This window comes from Motacilla alba, chromosome 1A (genome assembly GCF_015832195.1).
Source record: "Motacilla alba alba isolate MOTALB_02 chromosome 1A, Motacilla_alba_V1.0_pri, whole genome shotgun sequence".
NCBI lineage: Eukaryota > Metazoa > Chordata > Aves > Passeriformes > Motacillidae > Motacilla > Motacilla alba.
Window position 1 is genome coordinate 1,387,492 of NC_052031.1, and position 18,370 is coordinate 1,405,861.

At 50.3% G+C, this 18,370-nt stretch overlaps 1 protein-coding gene across 1 annotated transcript; it reads left to right on the plus strand.

The window, feature by feature from the left end:
- The first annotated feature begins 659 nt into the window (after positions 1 to 659).
- Positions 660 to 17,454, plus strand: LOC119708783 (ankyrin repeat and SOCS box protein 13-like). The gene is made up of 6 exons (XM_038155599.1): positions 660 to 737; positions 5,501 to 5,688; positions 10,602 to 10,752; positions 12,680 to 12,814; positions 14,212 to 14,403; positions 16,296 to 17,454. The coding sequence occupies exons 1-6, from the start codon at positions 695 to 697 to the stop codon at positions 16,421 to 16,423; spliced, it is 837 nt and encodes a 278-aa protein (XP_038011527.1). The 5' UTR covers positions 660 to 694; the 3' UTR covers positions 16,424 to 17,454.
- Positions 17,455 to 18,370: the final 916 nt, after the last annotated feature.

Here is an 18,370-nt window from a genome sequence, read left to right on the forward strand (position 1 = left end):
GTCCCCCATCCCAGTACCCCCTACACCCCATCCCAGTGCCCCCAGTACCCTGTTTCCCTATCCCAGCACCCCCCATCCCAGTGCTCCCAGTATCCTGTTTCCCTATCCCAGTACCCCGTCCCCCATCCCAGTCCCCCCAGTCCCTCTGTCCCCCCATCCTAGTGCCCCCTGTTTCCCATCCCAGTTCCCCTGTTTCCCCATCCCAGTGCCCCTCGTTCCCGTTTCCCATCCCAGTTCCCCTGTTTCCCCTCCCAGTCCCCCCTGTTCCCCTTTTTCCCCTCCCAGTCCCCCCTGTTCCCCTGTTTCCCCTCCCAGTCCCCCCTGTTCCCCTGTCCCCCATCCCAGTCCCAGTTCCCCTGTTTCCCATCCCAGTTGCCGTTTCCCCATCCCATTCCCCCCAGTCCCCCTGTTTCCCCATCCCAGTTCCCGTTCCCCATCCCAGTTCCCTGTTCCCCATCCCAGTTCCCCCGTTCCCCTGTTTCCCCACCCCAGTCCCCCCGTTCCCCTGTTTCCCCATCCCAGTTCCCCTGTTTCCCACCCCATTCCCCCCAGTCCCTCTGTCCCCCCACCCCCGTGTCCCCCGTATCCCGTCCCCGCACTACATCTCCCGGCGTGCTCCGCGCCGGGCCGGGCCAGCCCCGGGAGGCCCCGGCAGCGGGACGAGGCCGCGGCGGCGGCTCGGCGGGGCCGGGCCATGGAGAGCCCCGGCGGCAGCGGCTCCCTGCGCGGCGACATCAGTGCGTGGGCACCGGGACGGGCTGGGGACACCTCGGGGAGCGGCCGGGAGAGGAGCTGGGGAGCGGAGCCGCGCCGGCGATAGACGGGAGCTGCGTGGAGCGGCGGCTTTGGGGGTTACGGGATGGACTTTGGGGCTCGCAGGGTGATTTGGGACTTGCAGGGTGGGTTTGGTGGTTAAAGTGTGATTTGGGATGTTAAGGAGTGGTTTGGGGGTTAAAGGATGGGTTTTGGGGATTGCAGGACGGTTTTGGGGTTTAGAGTGTGTTTTGGGGTGTTGAGGAGTGGTTTGGGGGTTTAAGGATGGGTTCTGGGGGCTGCAGGACGGTTTAGGGAGCGAGTGGCTCTCGCAAGGACAGGGACAAGAGGATGCTCTCGGGACAGCATCAGGAACGATCCTTGCTCCTCCCTGAATCCCCGGGGAACGATCCGTGTTCCTCCCTGATTCCCGGGAAACGATCCTAAAATCCCTAAACGTTCCTAAATCCCCGCGTGCGGCGTTCTGGGGCAGTGGGATCGGGATGTTCCCCCCTTGGACCCGCGGTGCCCAAATCCCGGCCGGACCAGCAGCTGCTCCCGGGCCACCCCTGCCCCAATTCCCGGGACAGGGCCACCTGCCAGTGTCCCAGGCTGCTGCAGCCCCAGTGTCCAGCCTGGCCTGGGGCACTGCAGGGATGCAGGGGCAGCCCCAGCTGCTCTGGCAATTCCAGCCCAGCCAGGAATTCCTCATGGCCAAGATCCCATCCATGGCTGCCCTCTGGCACTGGCAGCCATTCCCTGTGTGCTGTCCCTGCAGGCCTTGTCCCCAGTCCCTCTGCAGCGACCCTGGAGCCCCTGCAGGCCCTGCAATGTGCTGGAAGCTCTCCCTGGAGCCTTCCCTTCTCCAGGGGAACATTCCCAGCTCTCCCAGCCTGACATTGGAGCCATCTCCTCTCCAAGACATTCCTGGACCCAGGGCCTTCACTTGGAATCTCAGGAAGCCATGAAGGGTCTCCCTTCCCTTCTCCTCTCTTTTCCATCCCCATTTTCCATCAAAATCCCTCGGGATGGATTCTGAGTGTCCCAAATCCCAGAATCCCAGAGCAGTTTGGGTGGGAAGGGACCTCAAAGCTCATTCCAGGGACACCTCCCCTATCCCAGAGTGCTCCAATCCTTCCTTGGGCACTGCAGGGATGCAGGGGCAGCCCCAGCTGCTCTGGCAATTCCAGCCCAGGCAGGAATTCCTCATGGCCAAGATCCCATCCATGGCTGCCCTCTGGCACTGGCAGCCATTCCCTGTGTGCTGTCCCTGCAGGCCTTGTCCCCAGTCCCTCTGCAGCTCTCCATCCTCATTTGGATTTGCTTCTCCTGATGCAAAAACCACGAGGAGCTCCAGGCAAGGAAAACCATCCTGCCCGGGGATATTGGCAAAGGAATGAGGATCTCCCAAACCAAGGGGGAAAAAAAAATCCCCGTGAAAATGTTGGGACTCAGAATTCCCTTTAATTTTTTTTTTTTCTTTCATGGAGAGGCTGCATTAACACAGGGAGCTGTTTTTACTCAGTGCCACCTCCAAAGCAAAGCCCACCTGACAGGAGGTGACACTGTCACCTCACGGTGGCACATGAGCCGGAATTGCCCCGTGCTGGCTGCTGAGCAAAGGTGTTGGAGGTGGGAACTTCTTTTTCCAAGCTCCATGGAATTTGGGGAAGGGAGTTTTGAGTTGGGCTGACTTGCTCCTTGATCCCAGCTCTCCTTGTTCCTGCAGGAACACAGAGTTTGGGAAAGGATTATTTGAGTTGAACTGAGTTTTTTTGGACTAAGTTTTTCCTTGTTCCCAGCTCTCTTTCCATGTTCCTCCAGAATCCAGAGTTTGGGAAGGGATTTTTGAGGTGGGCTGAGTTTTTTTGGGCTGAGTTTTCCCTTGATCCCAGCTCTTTTACTGTGCTCCTCCAGGAATCCAGAGTTTGGGAAGAGACTTTTTGAGTTGGGCTGAGTTTTCCCTTGATCCCAGCTCTTTTACCATGTTCTTGCAAGAATCCAGAGTTGGGAAAGAGACTTTTTGAGTTGGGCTGAGATTTTTTCTTGATCCCAGCTCTTTCTCCTTCCAGCCCATGTTCCTCCAGGAATCCAGAGGGATTTTGAGTTGGGCTGAGTTTTTCCTTGATCCCAGCTCTTTCTCCTTCCAGCCAGCCCATGTTCCTCCAGGAATCCAAGTTTAGGAAGGGATTTTTTAGTTAGGCTGAGTTTTCCCTTGTTCCTAGCTCTTTTTCCATGCTTCTGCAGGAATCCAGAGTTTGGGAAGGGATTTTTGAGTTAGGCTGAGTTTTTCCTTGATCCCAGCTCTTTTTCCATGTTCCTCCCAGAATCCAAGTTTAGGGAGGGAATTTTTGAGTTAGGCTGAGTTTTTCCTTGTTCCCAGCTGTTTTTCCATGTTCCTGCAGGAATCCAGAGTTTGGGAAGGGATTTTTTGAGTTGGGCTGAGTTTTTCCTTGATCCCAGCTCTTCTTCCGTGTTCCTCCAGGAATCCAGAGGGATTTTTGGGTTAGGCTGAGTTTTTCCTTGATCCCAGCTCTTTTTCCATGTTCCTGCAGGAATCCAGAGTTTAGGAAGGGATTTTTTTGAGTTAGGCTGAGTTTTTCCTTGATCCTAGCTGTTTGTCCATGTTCCTGCAGGAATCCAGAGTTTGGGAATGGATTTTTTTGAGTTAGGCTGAGTTTTCCCTTGATCCCAGCTCTTTTTCCATGTTCCTGCAGGAATCCAGAGTTTGGGAAGGGATTTTTTGAGTTGGGCTGAGTTTTTCCTTGATCCCAGCTCTTTTTCCGTGTTCCTCCAGGAATCCAGAGGGATTTTTGAGTTGGGCTGAGTTTTTCCTTGATCCTGGCTCTTTTTCCATGTTCCTGCAGGAATCCAGAGTTTGGGAAGGGATTTTTTGTGTTAGGCTGAGATTTTCCTTGATCCCAGCTCTTTCTCCTTCAATCCAGCCCATGTTCCTGCAGGAATCCAGAGGGGTTGGGCTGAGTTTTTCCTTGATCCCGGCTCTTTTTCCATGCTCCTCCAGGAATCCAGAGTTTGGGAAGAGATTTTTTTGAGTTAGGCTGAGTTTTTCCTTGATCCTAGCTGTTTGTCCATGTTCCTGCAGGAATCCAGAGTTTGGGAATGGATTTTTTTGAGTTAGGCTGAGTTATCCCTTGATCCCAGCTCTTTTACCATGTTCCTCCAGGAATCCAGAGGGATTTTGAGCTGGGCTGAGTTTTTCCTTGTTCCCAGCTCTTTTTCCATGTTCCTGCAGGAATCCAGAGTTTGGGAAGGGATTTTTTGAGTTAGGCTGAGTTTTTCCTTGATCCCGGCTCTTTTTCCATGCTCCTCCAGGAATCCAGATCTCCGTGGAACAATTTGGGCCAGAAGGGTTGGAAACCCACCTTGTTCCAACACCTTCCACCATCCCAGGCTGCTCCAAGCCCTCTCCAGCCTGGCCTGGGACAATTCCAAGGATGGGACAACCACATCTTCTCTGGGAATTCCATCCCAGCTCCTCCCTTCCCTCCCAGCCAGAAATTCCTCCCTGTGGGATGCCAAATTTTTCCAATATCCACAATTTTACTACGAACTTCCCGATGTTTTAATGTAATTATTATGAAATTAATGTCAATTTTATGGAATTATTGCCATGGATTTTTCCAGCTCCATCATTTCCAACCAGAAGTCTCCCACTGGATTTATGGAATTTCATCCTCCTGCAGGGATAAAATTGGGTTTCTCCAAAATTGGATTTCTCCCAAATGGATATTTTCTCCCAAATTTGGAATTTTCAGGGGAAAAACATACATGAAAAATCCATATATGAAAAATCCTCCAATTCTCCCTTGGCAGGATGGAGCAATTGCAGTTTTTATGGAATTATTGCCATGGATTTTCCAGCTCCATCATTTCCAACCAGAATGGATTGATGGAATTTCATCCTCCTGCATGAGCAAAATTTGGTTTCTCCCAAAATTGGTATTTTCTCCCAAATTGGAATTTTCTCCCAAAATTGATATTTTCTCCAAAATTAGTATTTTCTCCCAAATGGATATTTTCTCCCTAATTAGTATTTTCTCCCAAAATTGGTATTTTCTCCCAAATGGGTATTTTCTCCCAAATTAATATTTTCTCCCAAATTTGGTATTTTCTCCCAAATTGGCATTTTCTCCCAAATTAATATTTTCTCCCAAAATTGGTATTTTCTCCAAAATTGGTATTTTCTCCCAAATGGATATTTTCTCCCAAACTGGTATTTTCTCCCAAAATCGGAAATTTCTCCCTAATTAGTATTTTCTCCCAAAATTGGCATTTTCTCCCAAATTAATATTTTCTCCCAAAATCGGTATTTTCTCCAAAACTGGCATTTTCTCCCAAATTAGTATTTTCTCCCAAAATGGATATTTTCTCCCAAACTAGTATTTTCTCCCATATGGTATTTTCTCCCAAAATTGGTATTTTCTCCGAAACTGGTATTTTCTCCCTAATTAATATTTTCTCCCTAATTAATATTTTCTCCCAAACTGGCATTTTCTCCCAAACTGGCATTTTCTCCCAGAATTGGCATTTTCCCCCAAATGGATATTTTCCCCCAAACTGATAATTTCCATGAGAAAACCATGAATTTTCCCACCCCAGCACGGCCCGAGCCCAGCGTTCATTTTCCCGCCAAGAACCGAAACCGCCGCAGAACAGAAGTGACCGAATTTCACTTTTTCCCCCTAAAAACCCCCGGGATTTGCTCCAAGCTCCCCGTTTCTCCCAGGTTTCTGGGCCGACCGGACGCCGGTGCACGAGGCCGCCCGCAGAGGGGAGGTGGTGCAGCTGCAGCGGCTGATCGAGAGCGGCGCCTGCGTCAACGCCGTCACCTACGACTCCATCACACCCCTGCACGAGGCCAGCCTCCGGGGACAGGCCCAGTGCGTCAAGCTGCTGCTGGATGCGGGGGCCCAGGTGCGCATCCCGCTCTGCTCCGGCTGGGAATTCCTCCATGGATGGGTGCTGGGGGTGAAATTGGGGTGGGGGCTCTGTCCTGGTTCTGGGGGATTCAAGCCTGAGAAATTCGTTTTCCAAATTTCCCTTGCGACCTTCTAGGGCTGGGAACGGGGTTTCTGCTTTCCGCCCTCGTTTTCCAAACGCTGGGATTCCTGGGGATGGGATTCCTGGGGATGGGATGGTTCTGCCAGCATTGGATCCGTGAAAATTTGGAGTGTCCCAGCTCCAGAGCAGCTCCTTGACCCCGAATAATCCTGAATTTTGACTCCTCTTCCCTCCTGAGCCCAAACCATGGACAGTGAAAGCCAAAGCCTTCCCCACGGAGCTGGATCCCACTTCCAGGGGGAATGAGGGGCCTGGCACACCGGTGGGGAGGGGACTTCTCCACCCCTGTGTCCCTTCCCTGAAACAGGGATCAAAATTCCACTGGAAATGGGGAATTAGGGATGGCCTGGAAAAGCTAGAAAAGCTGTGGGAGAGGGGACAAAGCCAGGACTGAAGTCACCAGGGAGACCAATCCCACTGCAGGTGGACAATGGTTTTATTTTCCGTGCAAAACAGAGAAAATCAAGGAATTCATGGACACGAGGTGTCCCAGAGGAACAAGGAAAAAGGAATTTTAAAACTTCATCCAGATTTAGGATAAATTTGTGGAGGGGCTGGAGCATGTCCAGGGAAGGGAATGGAGAGGCTGAGGGAGCTGGGCAGGGGCTGAGCCTGGAGCAGAGGAGGCTCAGGGGGGACCTTGTGGCTCTGCACGAGTCCCTGCCAGGAGGGGACAGCTGGGGGGGGTCGGGCTGTGCTGCAGGGAACAGGGACAGGAGGAGAGGGAACGGCCTCAGGCTGGGCCAGGGCAGCTCAGGGGGGATTTTGGGGAAATTCCTTCCTGGAAAGGTTGTCCAGTCCTGGCACAGCTGCCCAGGGCGGGGTGCAGTCCCCATTCCTGGAGGGATTTAAAGCCCCGTGGATGTGGCACTGGGGACACGGGTGACCCTGGTGGTGCTGGAATGGTGGCATTCCACCCTAGGAATCTTTGCCAGCCCCAAGGGTTGCCTGGCTCTGCTCACCCTGCCCAGGAGAAGGAGCAGGGAGCAGCAGATGAGCGGAATGGCGAGGAATTCCATCTTTCCCTGGAGCGTGGATTGTGCCCAGCAGGGAGGGAAAGCTCAGCACTGCCTGGACTGGAGCTGCTTTTGGGAGCTGCAGCAGCGCCGGGATGAATTCTGTGCTGGAAGGGTGGGAATTCAGCAGGGCCAGCTGGGAATGCCCCAGGGTTTCAGGGATCATCCCCCCTGGACCTTCCAGTCCCGTGCCATCCCTGCTGTGACCCCACTCCTGGAGTGTGCTCCATGGATCCAGCGCCATTCCCAAGTTTCTCATCCCCCTCAGTGCCATTCCCAAGTTTCTCATCCCCTCAGTGCCATTCCCAAGTTTCTCATTCTCTCAGTGCCATTCCCAAGTTTTGCCCATGGATCCAGTGCCATTCCCAAATTTCTTCCCCCCTAAGTGGGGGGAAGTTCCCCCCTAAACTCATTCCCAGAGTTTCCCCTGTGGATCCAGTGCCATTCCCAAGGTTTTCATTCCCTGAATGCAATTCTCAAATTTCTCATTCCCACAGTTTCTCCCCATGGATCCAGTGCCATTCCCAAGGTTTTCATTCCCTGAGTGCCATTCCCAAGTTTCTCATTCCCTGAGTTTACCAGTGGATCCAGCACCATTCCTAAGTTTCTCTCCATGGATCCAGTGCCATTCCCAAGTTTCTCATTCCCTCAGTGCCATTCCCAAGTTTCTCATTCCTTCAGTGCCATTCCCAAGTTTCCCTCCATGGATGCAGTGCCATTCCCAAGTTTCTCATTCCCAGAGTTTCCCCCATGGATCCAGTGCCATTCCCAAGGTTTTCATTCCCTGAATGCAATTCTCAAATTTCTCATTCCCACAGTTTTTCCCCATGGATGCAGTGCCATTCCCAAGTTTCTCATTCCCTGAGTTTCCCAGTGGATCCAGTGCCATCCCCAAGTTTCTCATTCCCTCAGCGCCATTCCCAAGTTTCCCTCCATGGATGCAGTGCCATTCCCAAGTTTCTCTCCATAGATCCAGCACCATTCCCAAGTTTCTCCCCATGGATCCAGTGCCATTCCCAAGGTTTTCATTCCCTGAGTGCCATTCCCAAGTTTCTCATTCCCTGAGTTTCCCAGTGGATCCAGCACCATTCCTAAGTTTCTCTCCATAGATCCAGTGCCATCCCCAAGTTTCTCATTCCCTCAGTGCCATCCCCAAGTTTCCCTCCATGGATCCAGTGCCATTCCCAAGTTTCTCTCCATAGATCCAGCACCATTCCCAAGTTTCCCTCCATGGATCCAGTGCCATTCCCAAGTTTCCCTCCATGGATGCAGTGCCATTCCCAGCTTGTTCTGTCCCTGATTTTCCCATGGATGTGCCCCCTGGGGACATGGCTCAGCGCTGCCTTTACCATTGCTGCTCCATGCGACCTCCACCCGCTCCCAAATCCCTCCCAAGCCTCACAAATCCACAATCCCGAGATCCCAGCTGAGATTTTCCCTGCTTTCCCCTGCTTTTCCCCTGCTTTTCCTTACTTTTAACCTCCTTTTCCCTGTTTTTAACCTGCTTTTCTCTGCTTTCCCCTACTTTCCCCTGCTTTTCCCTACTTATAACCTGTTTTTAACCAACTTTTCCCTGCTTTTCCCTACTTTTAACCTGCTTTTCCATACTTTTAACCTGTTTCTCCCTGTTTTTCCCTACTTTTAACCTGTTTTTTCCTTCTTTTCCCTACTTTTAACCTGCTTTTCCCTGCTTTTTCCCTACTTTTAACCTGCTTTTCCCTTCTTTTCCCCTGCTTTCCCCTGTTTTTTCCCTACTTTTAACCTGTTTTTCCCTATTTTCCCTGCTTTTTCCCTACTTTTAACCTGTTTTTCCCTGCTTTTCCTACTTTCAACCTGCTTTTCCCTACTTTTAACTGGCTTTTCCCTGCTTTTAACCTGATTTTCCATACTTTTAACCTGTTTCTCCCTGTTTTTCCCTACTTTTAACCTGCTTTCCCCTGTTTTTCCCTGCTTTCCCCTGCTTTTTCCCTCCTTTTAACCTCTTTTCCCTGTTTTTCTCTGCTTTTCCCTAGTTTTAACCTGTTTTCCCCTGTTTTTCCCTACTTTTAACCTGCATTCCCCTGTTTTTCCCTGCTTTTCCCTGTTTTTCCCTGCTTTTCCCCTACTTTTAACCTGCTTTCCCCTACTTTTAACCTCTTTTTCCCTGTTTTCCTCTGCTTTTAACTGGCTTTTCCCTACTTTTAATCTGTTTTTTCCTGCTTTTCATTGCTTTTCCCCCTGCTTTTCCCTGCTTTTAACTTGCTTTTAACTGGCTTTTCCCTACTTTCCCCCGCTTTTCCCTACTTTTAACCTGTTTTTCCCTACTTTTTCCCTTCTTTTCCCTACTTTTAACCTGCTTTCCCCTGCTTTCCCCTGCTTTTCCCCTACTTTTCCCTGCTTTTCCCTACTTTTAACCTGTTTTTCCCTGCTTTTTCCCTACTTTTAACCTGCTTTCCCCTGCTTTTCCCCACTTTTAACCTGTTTTTCCCTGCTTTCCCGTTTTTCCCTACTTTCCCGTTTTTCCTTCCTTTTAACCTGTTTTTCCCTGCTTTTCCCTACTTTTAACCTGTTTTTCCCTACTTTTTCCCTTCTTTTCCGTGCTTTTAACCTACTTTTCCCTGCTTTTCCCTACTTTTAACTGGCTTTTCCCTGCTTTTAACTGGCTTTTCCCTGCTTTTCCCTACTTTTAACCTGCTTTTTCCCTGCTTTTTCCCTACTTTTATCCTGCTTTTCTCTACTTTTCCCTTCTTTTCCCCTGTTTTCCCTGCTTTTCCCTACTTTTAACCTGTTTTTCCCTGCTTTTAACCTCTTTTTCCCTGTTTTTCTCTGCTTTTCCCTACTTTTAACCTGTTTTCCTGTTTTTCCCTACTTTTAACCTGCTTTCCCCTGTTTTTCCCTGCTTTTCCCTGTTTTCCCCTGCTTTTCCCCACTTTTAACCTGTTTTTCCCTGCTTTCCCGTTTTTCCCTACTTTCCCGTTTTTCCCTCCTTTTAACCTGTTTTCCCCTACTTTTTCCCTTCTTTTCCCTACTTTTAACCTGCTTTCCCCTGCTTTTCCCTACTTCTAACCTGCTTTTCCATACTTTTTCCCTACTTTAACCTGCTTTCCCCTGCTTTTCCCTGCTTTTAACTTGCTTTTAACCAGCTTTTCCCTACTTTTAACCTGGTTTTCCCTGCTTTTTCCCTACTTTTAACCTGCTTTTTCCTGCTTTTCCTTGCTTTTTCCCGCTTTTCCTTGCTTTTTCCCTACTTTTAACTGGCTTTTCCCTGTTTTTCCCTGCGTTTCCCTGCTTTTCCCTACTTTTAACCTGCTTTTCCCTACTTTTAACCTGTTTTTCCCTGTTTTTCCCTACTTTTAACCTGCTTTCCCCTGCTTTTCCCTGCTTTTAACCTGCTTTTCCTACTTTTAACCTGTTTTTTCCCTGCTTTTCCCCTAATTTTAACCCTCTTTTCCCCTACTTTCCCCTGGTTTTTCCCCTACTTTTAACCTGTTTTTCCCTACTTTTAACCTGTTTTTCCCTGTCTTTCCCTACTTTTAACCTGGTTTTCCCTGTTTTTCCCTGCGTTTCCCTGCTTTTCCCTACTTTTAATCTGCTTTTCCCTACTTTTGACTTGTTTTCCCTACTTTTAACCTGTTTTTCCCTGCTTTTCCTTGCTTTTCCCCCTGCTTTTCCCTACTTTTAACCTGCTTTTCCGTACTTTTAACCTGTTTCCCCCTGTTTTCCATACTTTTAACCTGTTTTTCCTTCTCTCCCCGTTTCCCCGTGCCGCAGGTGGACGCGCGGAACATCGACGGCAGCACGCCGCTGTGCGACGCCTGCGCCTCGGGCAGCATCGAGTGCGTGCGGGTGCTGCTGTCGCACGGCGCCAAGGTCAACCCGCCGCTCTACACGGCCTCGCCGCTGCACGAGGCCTGCATGAACGGTACCCGCCGGAGCACGCGGCGTTCCTGGGGAGATCCTGGGGAATTCCGGGGGCGTTGCTGGGGAGTTCCAGGGGAATTCCAGGGTCATTACAGGACAATTCCAGGGCAGTTCCTGGATCATTCCAGGGTCATTCCAGGGCAGATCCTGGGTTATTCCAGGAGAATTCCAGGGTCATTCCAGGGCAGATCCTGAGTCATTCCAGGGCAGTTCCTGGGTTATTCCAGGGTCATTCCAGGAGAACTCCAGGGTCATTCCAAGGTCTTTCCAGGGTCACTCGAGGGTCATTCCAGGGTCATTCCAGGGCAACTCCATGGTCATTCAGCGGTCATTCCTGCATCATTCCAGTGTCATTCATGGGTCATTCCAGGAGAATTCCAGGTCATTCCAGGGTCATTCTAGGGCAATTCCAGGGCAGTTCCAGGGTCATTCCAGGGCAGTTCCTGGGTTATTCCAGGGTCATTCATGGGTCATTCCAGGAGAATTCCAGGGGCATTCCTGGAGAATTCCAGAGGAATTCCAGGGTCATTCATGGGTCATTCCAGGGCATTTCCAGGGTCATTCCAGGGTTATTCCAGGGTCATTCCAGGGCAGTTCCTGGGTTATTCCAGGGTCATTCATGGGTCATTCCAGGAGAATTCCAGGGGCATTCCAGGAGAATTTCAGGGGCATTCCTGGAGAGTTCCAGAGGAATTCCAGGGTCTTTCCTGGGTCATTCCAGGGCAGTTCCAGGGTCATTCCAGGGCAGTTCCTGGGTCATTCCAGGGTCATTCCAGGGCAGTTCCAGGGTCATTCCTGGGTTATTCCAGGGTCATTCCAGGGCAGTTTCAGGGTCATTCCAGGAGAATTCCAGGGGCATTCCTGGAGAATTCCAGGGGCATTCCAGGGTCATTCCAGGGCAGTTCCAGGGGCATTCCTGGGTTATTCCAGGGTCATTCCAGGGTCATTCCTGGGTCATTCCAGGGCAATTCCAGGGGCATTCATGGGTCATTCCAGGGCAGTTCCATGGTCATTCCAGGGCAATTCCTGGGTTATTCCAGGGTCATTCTAGGGCAGTTCCAGGGTCATTCCAGGAGAATTCCAGGGTCATTCATGGGTCATTCCAGGGCAATTCCAGGGGCATTCCAGGAGAATTCCAGGGGCATTCATGGGGCATTCCAGGGTCATTCCAGGAGAATTCCAGGGGCATTCATGGGGCATTCCAGGGCAGTTCCAGGGTCATTCCAGGGCCATTCCTGGGTCATTCGAGGGTCACTTGAGAGCCGTTCCAGGGCAATTCCAGGGCATTTCCAGGAGAATTCCAGGGTCATTCCAGGGCCATTCCAGAGCAATTCTAGAGCAATTCCAGGGTCATTCCTGGCCCATTCCAGGGTCATTTGATGGGTGTTTGCAGCTTGGAATGGGAAGAAAAGCACCGGAACTGTTCCTGTGCCCATGCACTGCTCCAGCTGCGCTGGCATTCCGAGCCTGGGGGGGGAAGGGAGAGAGATCCCTGCAGGAATCCCTCTGATCCCATTGCTGATCCCATTGCTGATCCCATTGCTGATCCCGTTTTTCCCATTTTTGATCCCGTTTTTCCCTGCAGAGACTCCACTGATCCCATTTTTCCCAGCAGAGCGGGAATTCCTGGTTTTCACTGGGAATTCCATCCCAGTGGCTCAGGAATTCCCAGTTTTTAGTGGGTTTTTCCTGGTTTTCAGTGAGAATTCCATCCCGGCGTGTTGGGAATTCCCAGTTTCCAGCGGGAATTCCAAGTTTTCAGTGGGAATCCCATCCTGTTGGGGCAGAAATTCCCAGTTTTCAGTGGGAATCCCATCCCATTGGGGCAGGAATTCAGTGGGAATCCCATCCCGTTGGGGCAGGAATTCCCGGTTTTCAGCGGGAATTCCCAGTTTTCAGTGGATTTTCCCGGGTTTCCCTGTCCCCAGGCAGCCCGGAGTGCGTGCAGCTCCTGATCGAGGTGGGTGCCAACCTGGAGGCCCACGACTGCCACTTCGGGACCCCCCTGCACGTGGCCTGTGCCCGGGAGCACCTGGACTGTGCCAAGCTGCTCCTCCAGGCAGGTACGGCCTCGGATCCACCCGGGAGAGGCTCGGGAATCGCTCTGGGAAACGCCTTCCTGCAGACACCCCTCTGCTCCCAGTCCTGATCCCATTCCTGATCCCGTTCTTCCCGGCACAGACCTCTCTGATCCCATTCCTGATCCCATTTCTGATCTGGCTAAATTCCCTTTTCCATGGATAAATTCCCTTTTCCCTCGCTAAATTCCCTTTTCCCTGGATAAATCCCCTTTCCCTTGGATAAATTTCCTTTTCCCTGGCCAGATTCCCTTTTCTCTGCCTGGATTCCCTTTTCTCTGGTCAGATTCCCTTTTCCCTGGATAAAACCCCTTTTCCCCTGGATAAATTTCCTTTTCCTGCCTGGATTCCCTTTTCCCTGGCCAAATTCCCTTTTCCCTGGCCAAATCCCCTTTCCCTGGCTAAATCCCCTTTTCCTTGGATAAATTTCCTTTTCCTGCCTGGATTTCTTTTTCTCCTGCCTGGATCCCCTTTTCCCTGCCTGGATCCCCTTTTCCCTGGATAAATCCCCTTTCCCCTGACTGAATTTCCTTTTCCCTGCCTGGATCCCCTTTTCCCTGCCTGGATCCCCTTTTCCCTGGCTAGATCCTATTTTCCCACCTGCATTCCCTTTTCCTAGCTGGATCTATTCCCTTTTCCCTGAATAAAATCCCTTTTCCCTGGCTAGATCCCCTTTTCCCACCTGGATTTCCTTTTCCTGCCTGGATCTATTCCCTTTTCCCTGAATAAAATCCCTTTTCCCTGGCTAGATCCCCTTTTCCCACCTGGATTTCCTTTTCCTGCCTGGATTTATTCCCTTTTCCCTGCCCGGATCCCTTTTTCTCTGGCTAGATCCCTTTTTCCCACCTGGATTTCCTTTTCCTGCCTGGATTTATTCCCTTTTCCCTGAATAAATTCCCTTTTCCCTGGATAAATCCCCTTTCCTGTGCCTGAATTTCCTTTTCCCTGCCTGGATCCCCTTTTCCCTGGCTAGATCCCCTTTTCCCACCTGCATTCCCTTTTCCCAGCTGGATCTATTCCTTTTTCCCTGAATAAAATCCCTTTTCCCTGGCTAAATCCCCTTTTTCCCACCTGGATTTCCTTTTCCTGCCTGGATTTATTCCCTTTTCCCTGAATAAATTCCCTTTTCCCTGGATAAATCCCCTTTCCTGTGCCTGAATTTCCTTTTCCCTGCCCAGATCCCCTTTTCCCTGGCTAGATCCCTTTTTCCCACCTGGATTTCCTTTTCCTGGCTGGATTTATTCCCTTTTCCCTGAATAAATTCCCTTTTCCCTGGCTAGATCCCCTTTTCCCACCTGGATTTCCTTTCCCTGCCTGGATCTATTCCCTTTTCCCTGCCTGGATCCCCTTTCCCATCCCGGCATTCCCTGTGCCCCGGCCAGGAGCCAACGTGAACGCTGCCAAGCTGCACGAGACGGCGCTGCACCACGCGGCCAAGGTCAGGAACGTGGACCTGGTGGAGCTGCTGGTGGAATTTGGTGGGAACATCTACGCCCGGGACAACCGGGGCAAGAAACCCTCGGATTACACCTGGAGCAGCAGCCCCACGGCCAAGTGCTTCGAGTTCTATGAGAGTGAGTGGGGAAATCCCCTTTGTCCTGGGAATCTGGCCTTCAAATCCCCTTTGTCCTGGGAATCTGGCCTTCAAATCCCCTTTGTCCTGGGAATCTGGCCTTCAAATCCCCTTTGTCCTGGGAATCTGGCCTTCAAATCCCCTTTGTCCTGGGAATTCAGCCATTAAATCCCCTTTGTCCTGGGAATCTGCCATCAAATCCCCTTTGTCCTGGGAATCTGGCCTTCAAATCCCCTTTGTCCTGGGAATCTGGCCTTCAAATCCCCTTTGTCCTGGGAATCTGGCCATCAAATCCCCTTTGTCCTGGGAATTCAGCCATTAAATCCCCTTTGTCCTTGGAATTTGGCCATCAAATCTCCTTTGTCCTGGGAATTTGGCCATCAAATCTCCTTTTTATTGGGAATTTGGCCATCAAATCCCCTTTGTCCTGGGAATTCAACCATCAAATCCCCTTTTTCTTGGGAATTCAGCCATTAAATCCCCTTTGTCCTTGGAATTTGGCCATCACATCTCCTTTGTCCTGGGAATCTGGCTATCAAATCCCCCTTTTCCTGGGAATTAGGCTATCAAATCCCCTTTGTCCTGGGAATTTGGCCATCAAATCTCCTTTTATTGGGAATTCGGCCATCAAACCTCCTATGTCCTGGGAATTTGGCCATCAAATCTCCTATGTCCTGGGAATTCAGCCATCAAATCCCCTTTTTCTTGGGAATTCAGCCATCAAATCTCCTTTTTATTGGGAATTCAGCCATCAAATCCCCTTTGTCCTGAGAATTTGGCTATCAAATCCCCTTTTTCTTGGGAATCTGGCCATCAAATCCCCTTTGTCCTGGGAATTTGGTCATCAAATATCCTTTCTTATCCCATTTTTATCCCCTTTTCTTCCCATTTCTGATTCCGTTTTTATCCCGTTTTTGATCTCATTTTTATCCCATTTCTGATCCCATTTATCCTGTTTCTGATCCCATGTTCCCATTTTTGATCCCATTTTGATCCCGTTTCTGATCCCATTTTTATCCTTTTTTTATCCCTTTCTGATCCCGTTTTTATCCCATTTTTATCCCATTTTTATCCTGTTTCTGATCCTCTTTCCGATCCTATTTTTATCCCATTTCTGATCCTGTTTTTATCCCATTTTGATCCCGTTTCTGATCCTGTTTTTATCCCGTTTCTGACCCCATTTTCCTATTTCTGATCCCGTTTCTTATCCCGTTTTTCCATTTCTGATCCCATGTTCCTGTTCTGATCCCATTTCTGATCCCGTTTTGATCCCGTTTCTGATCCCATTTCTGATCCCATTTTTATCCTGTTTCTGATCCCGTTTTGATCCTGTTTTTATCCCATTTCTGATCACTTTTCTGATCCCATTTTTATCCTGTTTCTGATCCCATTTTTATCTCATTTTTATCCCTTTGTGATCCCGTTCTGATCCTGTTTTTATCCCGTTTCTGATCCCATTTTTATCCCGATTTTATCCCATTTCTGATCACTTTTCTGGTCCCATTTTTATCCCTTTCTGATCCCGTTTTTATCCCTTTCTGATCCCATTTCTGATCCTGTTCTGATCCCATTTCTGATCCCGTTTCTTATCCCTTTCTGATCCCGTTTCTGATCCCGTTGTGATCCCACTGTGATCCCATTTCTGATCCTGTTCTGATCCCATTTCTGATCCCGTTTCTGATCCCGTTTCTGATCCCGTTGTGATCCCATTTTGATCCCGTTCTGATCCCGTTTCTGATCCCGTTTCTGATCCCGTTGTGATCCCGCTGTTATCCCGTTGTGATCCCATTTTGATCCCGTTTCTGATCCCGTTCTGATCCCGCTGTGATCCCGCTGTGATCCCGTTTCTGATCCCGTTTCTGATCCCGCTCTGATCCCGCTCCGATCCCGCAGAGACGCCGCTGAGCCTGGCGCAGCTGTGCCGGGTCACCGTCCGCCGAGCCGCCGGCCAGCGGGGCCTGGACAAGATCTCCAAGCTGCAGATCCCGCCCCGGCTCATCCAGTACCTCTCCTACAACTGACAGAGCCAGGAAAATCCCTGGAATTCCTGGGAAAAACCCCACAGGATCGGAGGATTTCTCCTTCTCTTCTACCTCCCCCACAAAACCCCGTTTTAATTTAATTTCAGGCACTGCTGTAAATAGGATTTGTCGGGAATGCCTCTTTCCCGTGAGATTTCTTGGAACTTCCCAGGTGGAATTTTAGCCTCTCCCGGGTGGGATTCCCTGATTTTCCTGGATTTCCTCTGTGGGATCCAGCCAGGGGGGAGAGAAATGGGATAACTGTGGAGTGGCCAGCTGAGAATTCTGTGCTCTGGAGCAGCTCTGATCCCATTTTGATCCCATTTTTCCCTGCACAGACCCCTCTGATCCCATTTTGATCCCATTTTTCCCTGCACAGACCCCTCTGATCCCATTTTGATCCCATTTTTCCCTGCACAGACCCCTCTGATCCCACTTTGATCCCATTTTTCCCTGCACAGACCCCTCTGATCCCATTTCTGATCCCATTTTTTCCCGTTTTTATCCCGTTTTTCCCTGCAGGGATCATCCATCTCCTTTTGGATGATCCAGCCTGGAATGACCCAGGACCCCTTTCCCTGCTGGCTGCAGGGGGACTGGGAGGGGAAATCCTTGGATTTCCAAATCCTTGGATTTGGATGGGATCCCACCCTTGGGAATAACTCCAGTGACAGCTGCAAGCCCTCCTGGGGACAAATTAATTCCCTGTTAATTCATTAATTCCCTAAATTAACGGTTCCCTAAATGAATTCCCTAAATTAACAATTCCCGAAATGAATTCCCTAAATGAATTCCCTAAATTAACCAGCTCAGGGCTAATTGGAGGCACTGCAGCTCGTTCATTTAGGGAATTTTTAGGGTTTTCCAGGAGCATCCAGAGGCTTTGGGTCAACACCAGGAATGAGGAGAGGCCAGGCTGGGATTGGCTGTGTCCCAATCCCAATCCCATCCCATTCCCATCCCATTCCCAATCCCATTCCCATCCCGATCCCATTCCCAATCCCATTCCTTTCCCCATTCCCAATCCCATTCCCATTCCTTTCCTTATTCCCAGTCCCAGTCCCATTCCCAATCCCAATCCCATTCCATTCCCATGCCATTCCCAGTCCCATTCACACCCCATTCCCATTCCCTTTCCCATTCCCAATCCCTTTCCCATTCCCATTCCCAATCCCATTCCCATCCCGATCCCATTCCCAATCCCATTCCTTTCCCCATTCCCAATCCCATTCCCATTCCTTTCCTTATTCCCAGTCCCAGTCCCATTCCCAATCCCAATCCCATTCCATTCCCATGCCATTCCCAGTCCCATTCACACCCCATTCCCATTCCCTTTCCCATTCCCAATCCCTTTCCCATTCCCATTCCCAATCCCTTTCCCATTCCCAATCCCTTTCCCATCCCCATTCCCAATCCCTTTCCCATCCCCATTCTCATTCCCATTCCCATTCCTTTCCCACATCCCAGGACATTCCCTGATCCCAGATTTGGTTTTCCCTTCCCTCAGGATCCCATGGGATACAGCAGGACTGGGTTCTGCCTGGAAGTTTGGGAATTTTGGGATTGATTTTTCCCTTTGGAGCTCTTTTCCCAATGCCAGCTTGGGGTTGGGATTCCAGGGATTTGGGTTGGGATTCCAGGCCTGAATCCCAGCTGGACTTCCTGGAATTCCTCGGGCACCTGGGGCTTTGTCCTCGGATCTTTGGGCTGGGATTCTCCTCCCCCTTCCAGCTTTCCCATTTTTCCCAATAATCCTGGAAAATCCCAGAGTTTCCCCACAAGAACAAATCCCTCCCAAAATCCTGGAATCCACTCGGGATCCAGCTGGGAACGCTGGGCTGGAGCTGAATGCACTTTGTGGGGTTTTATTTCTCATTTTCCTTTTATTTATTCCTCCCTTCCCCTTTGTATCCGGAAAATCCCAAACCCCGCTGTTCTCATCCCGAG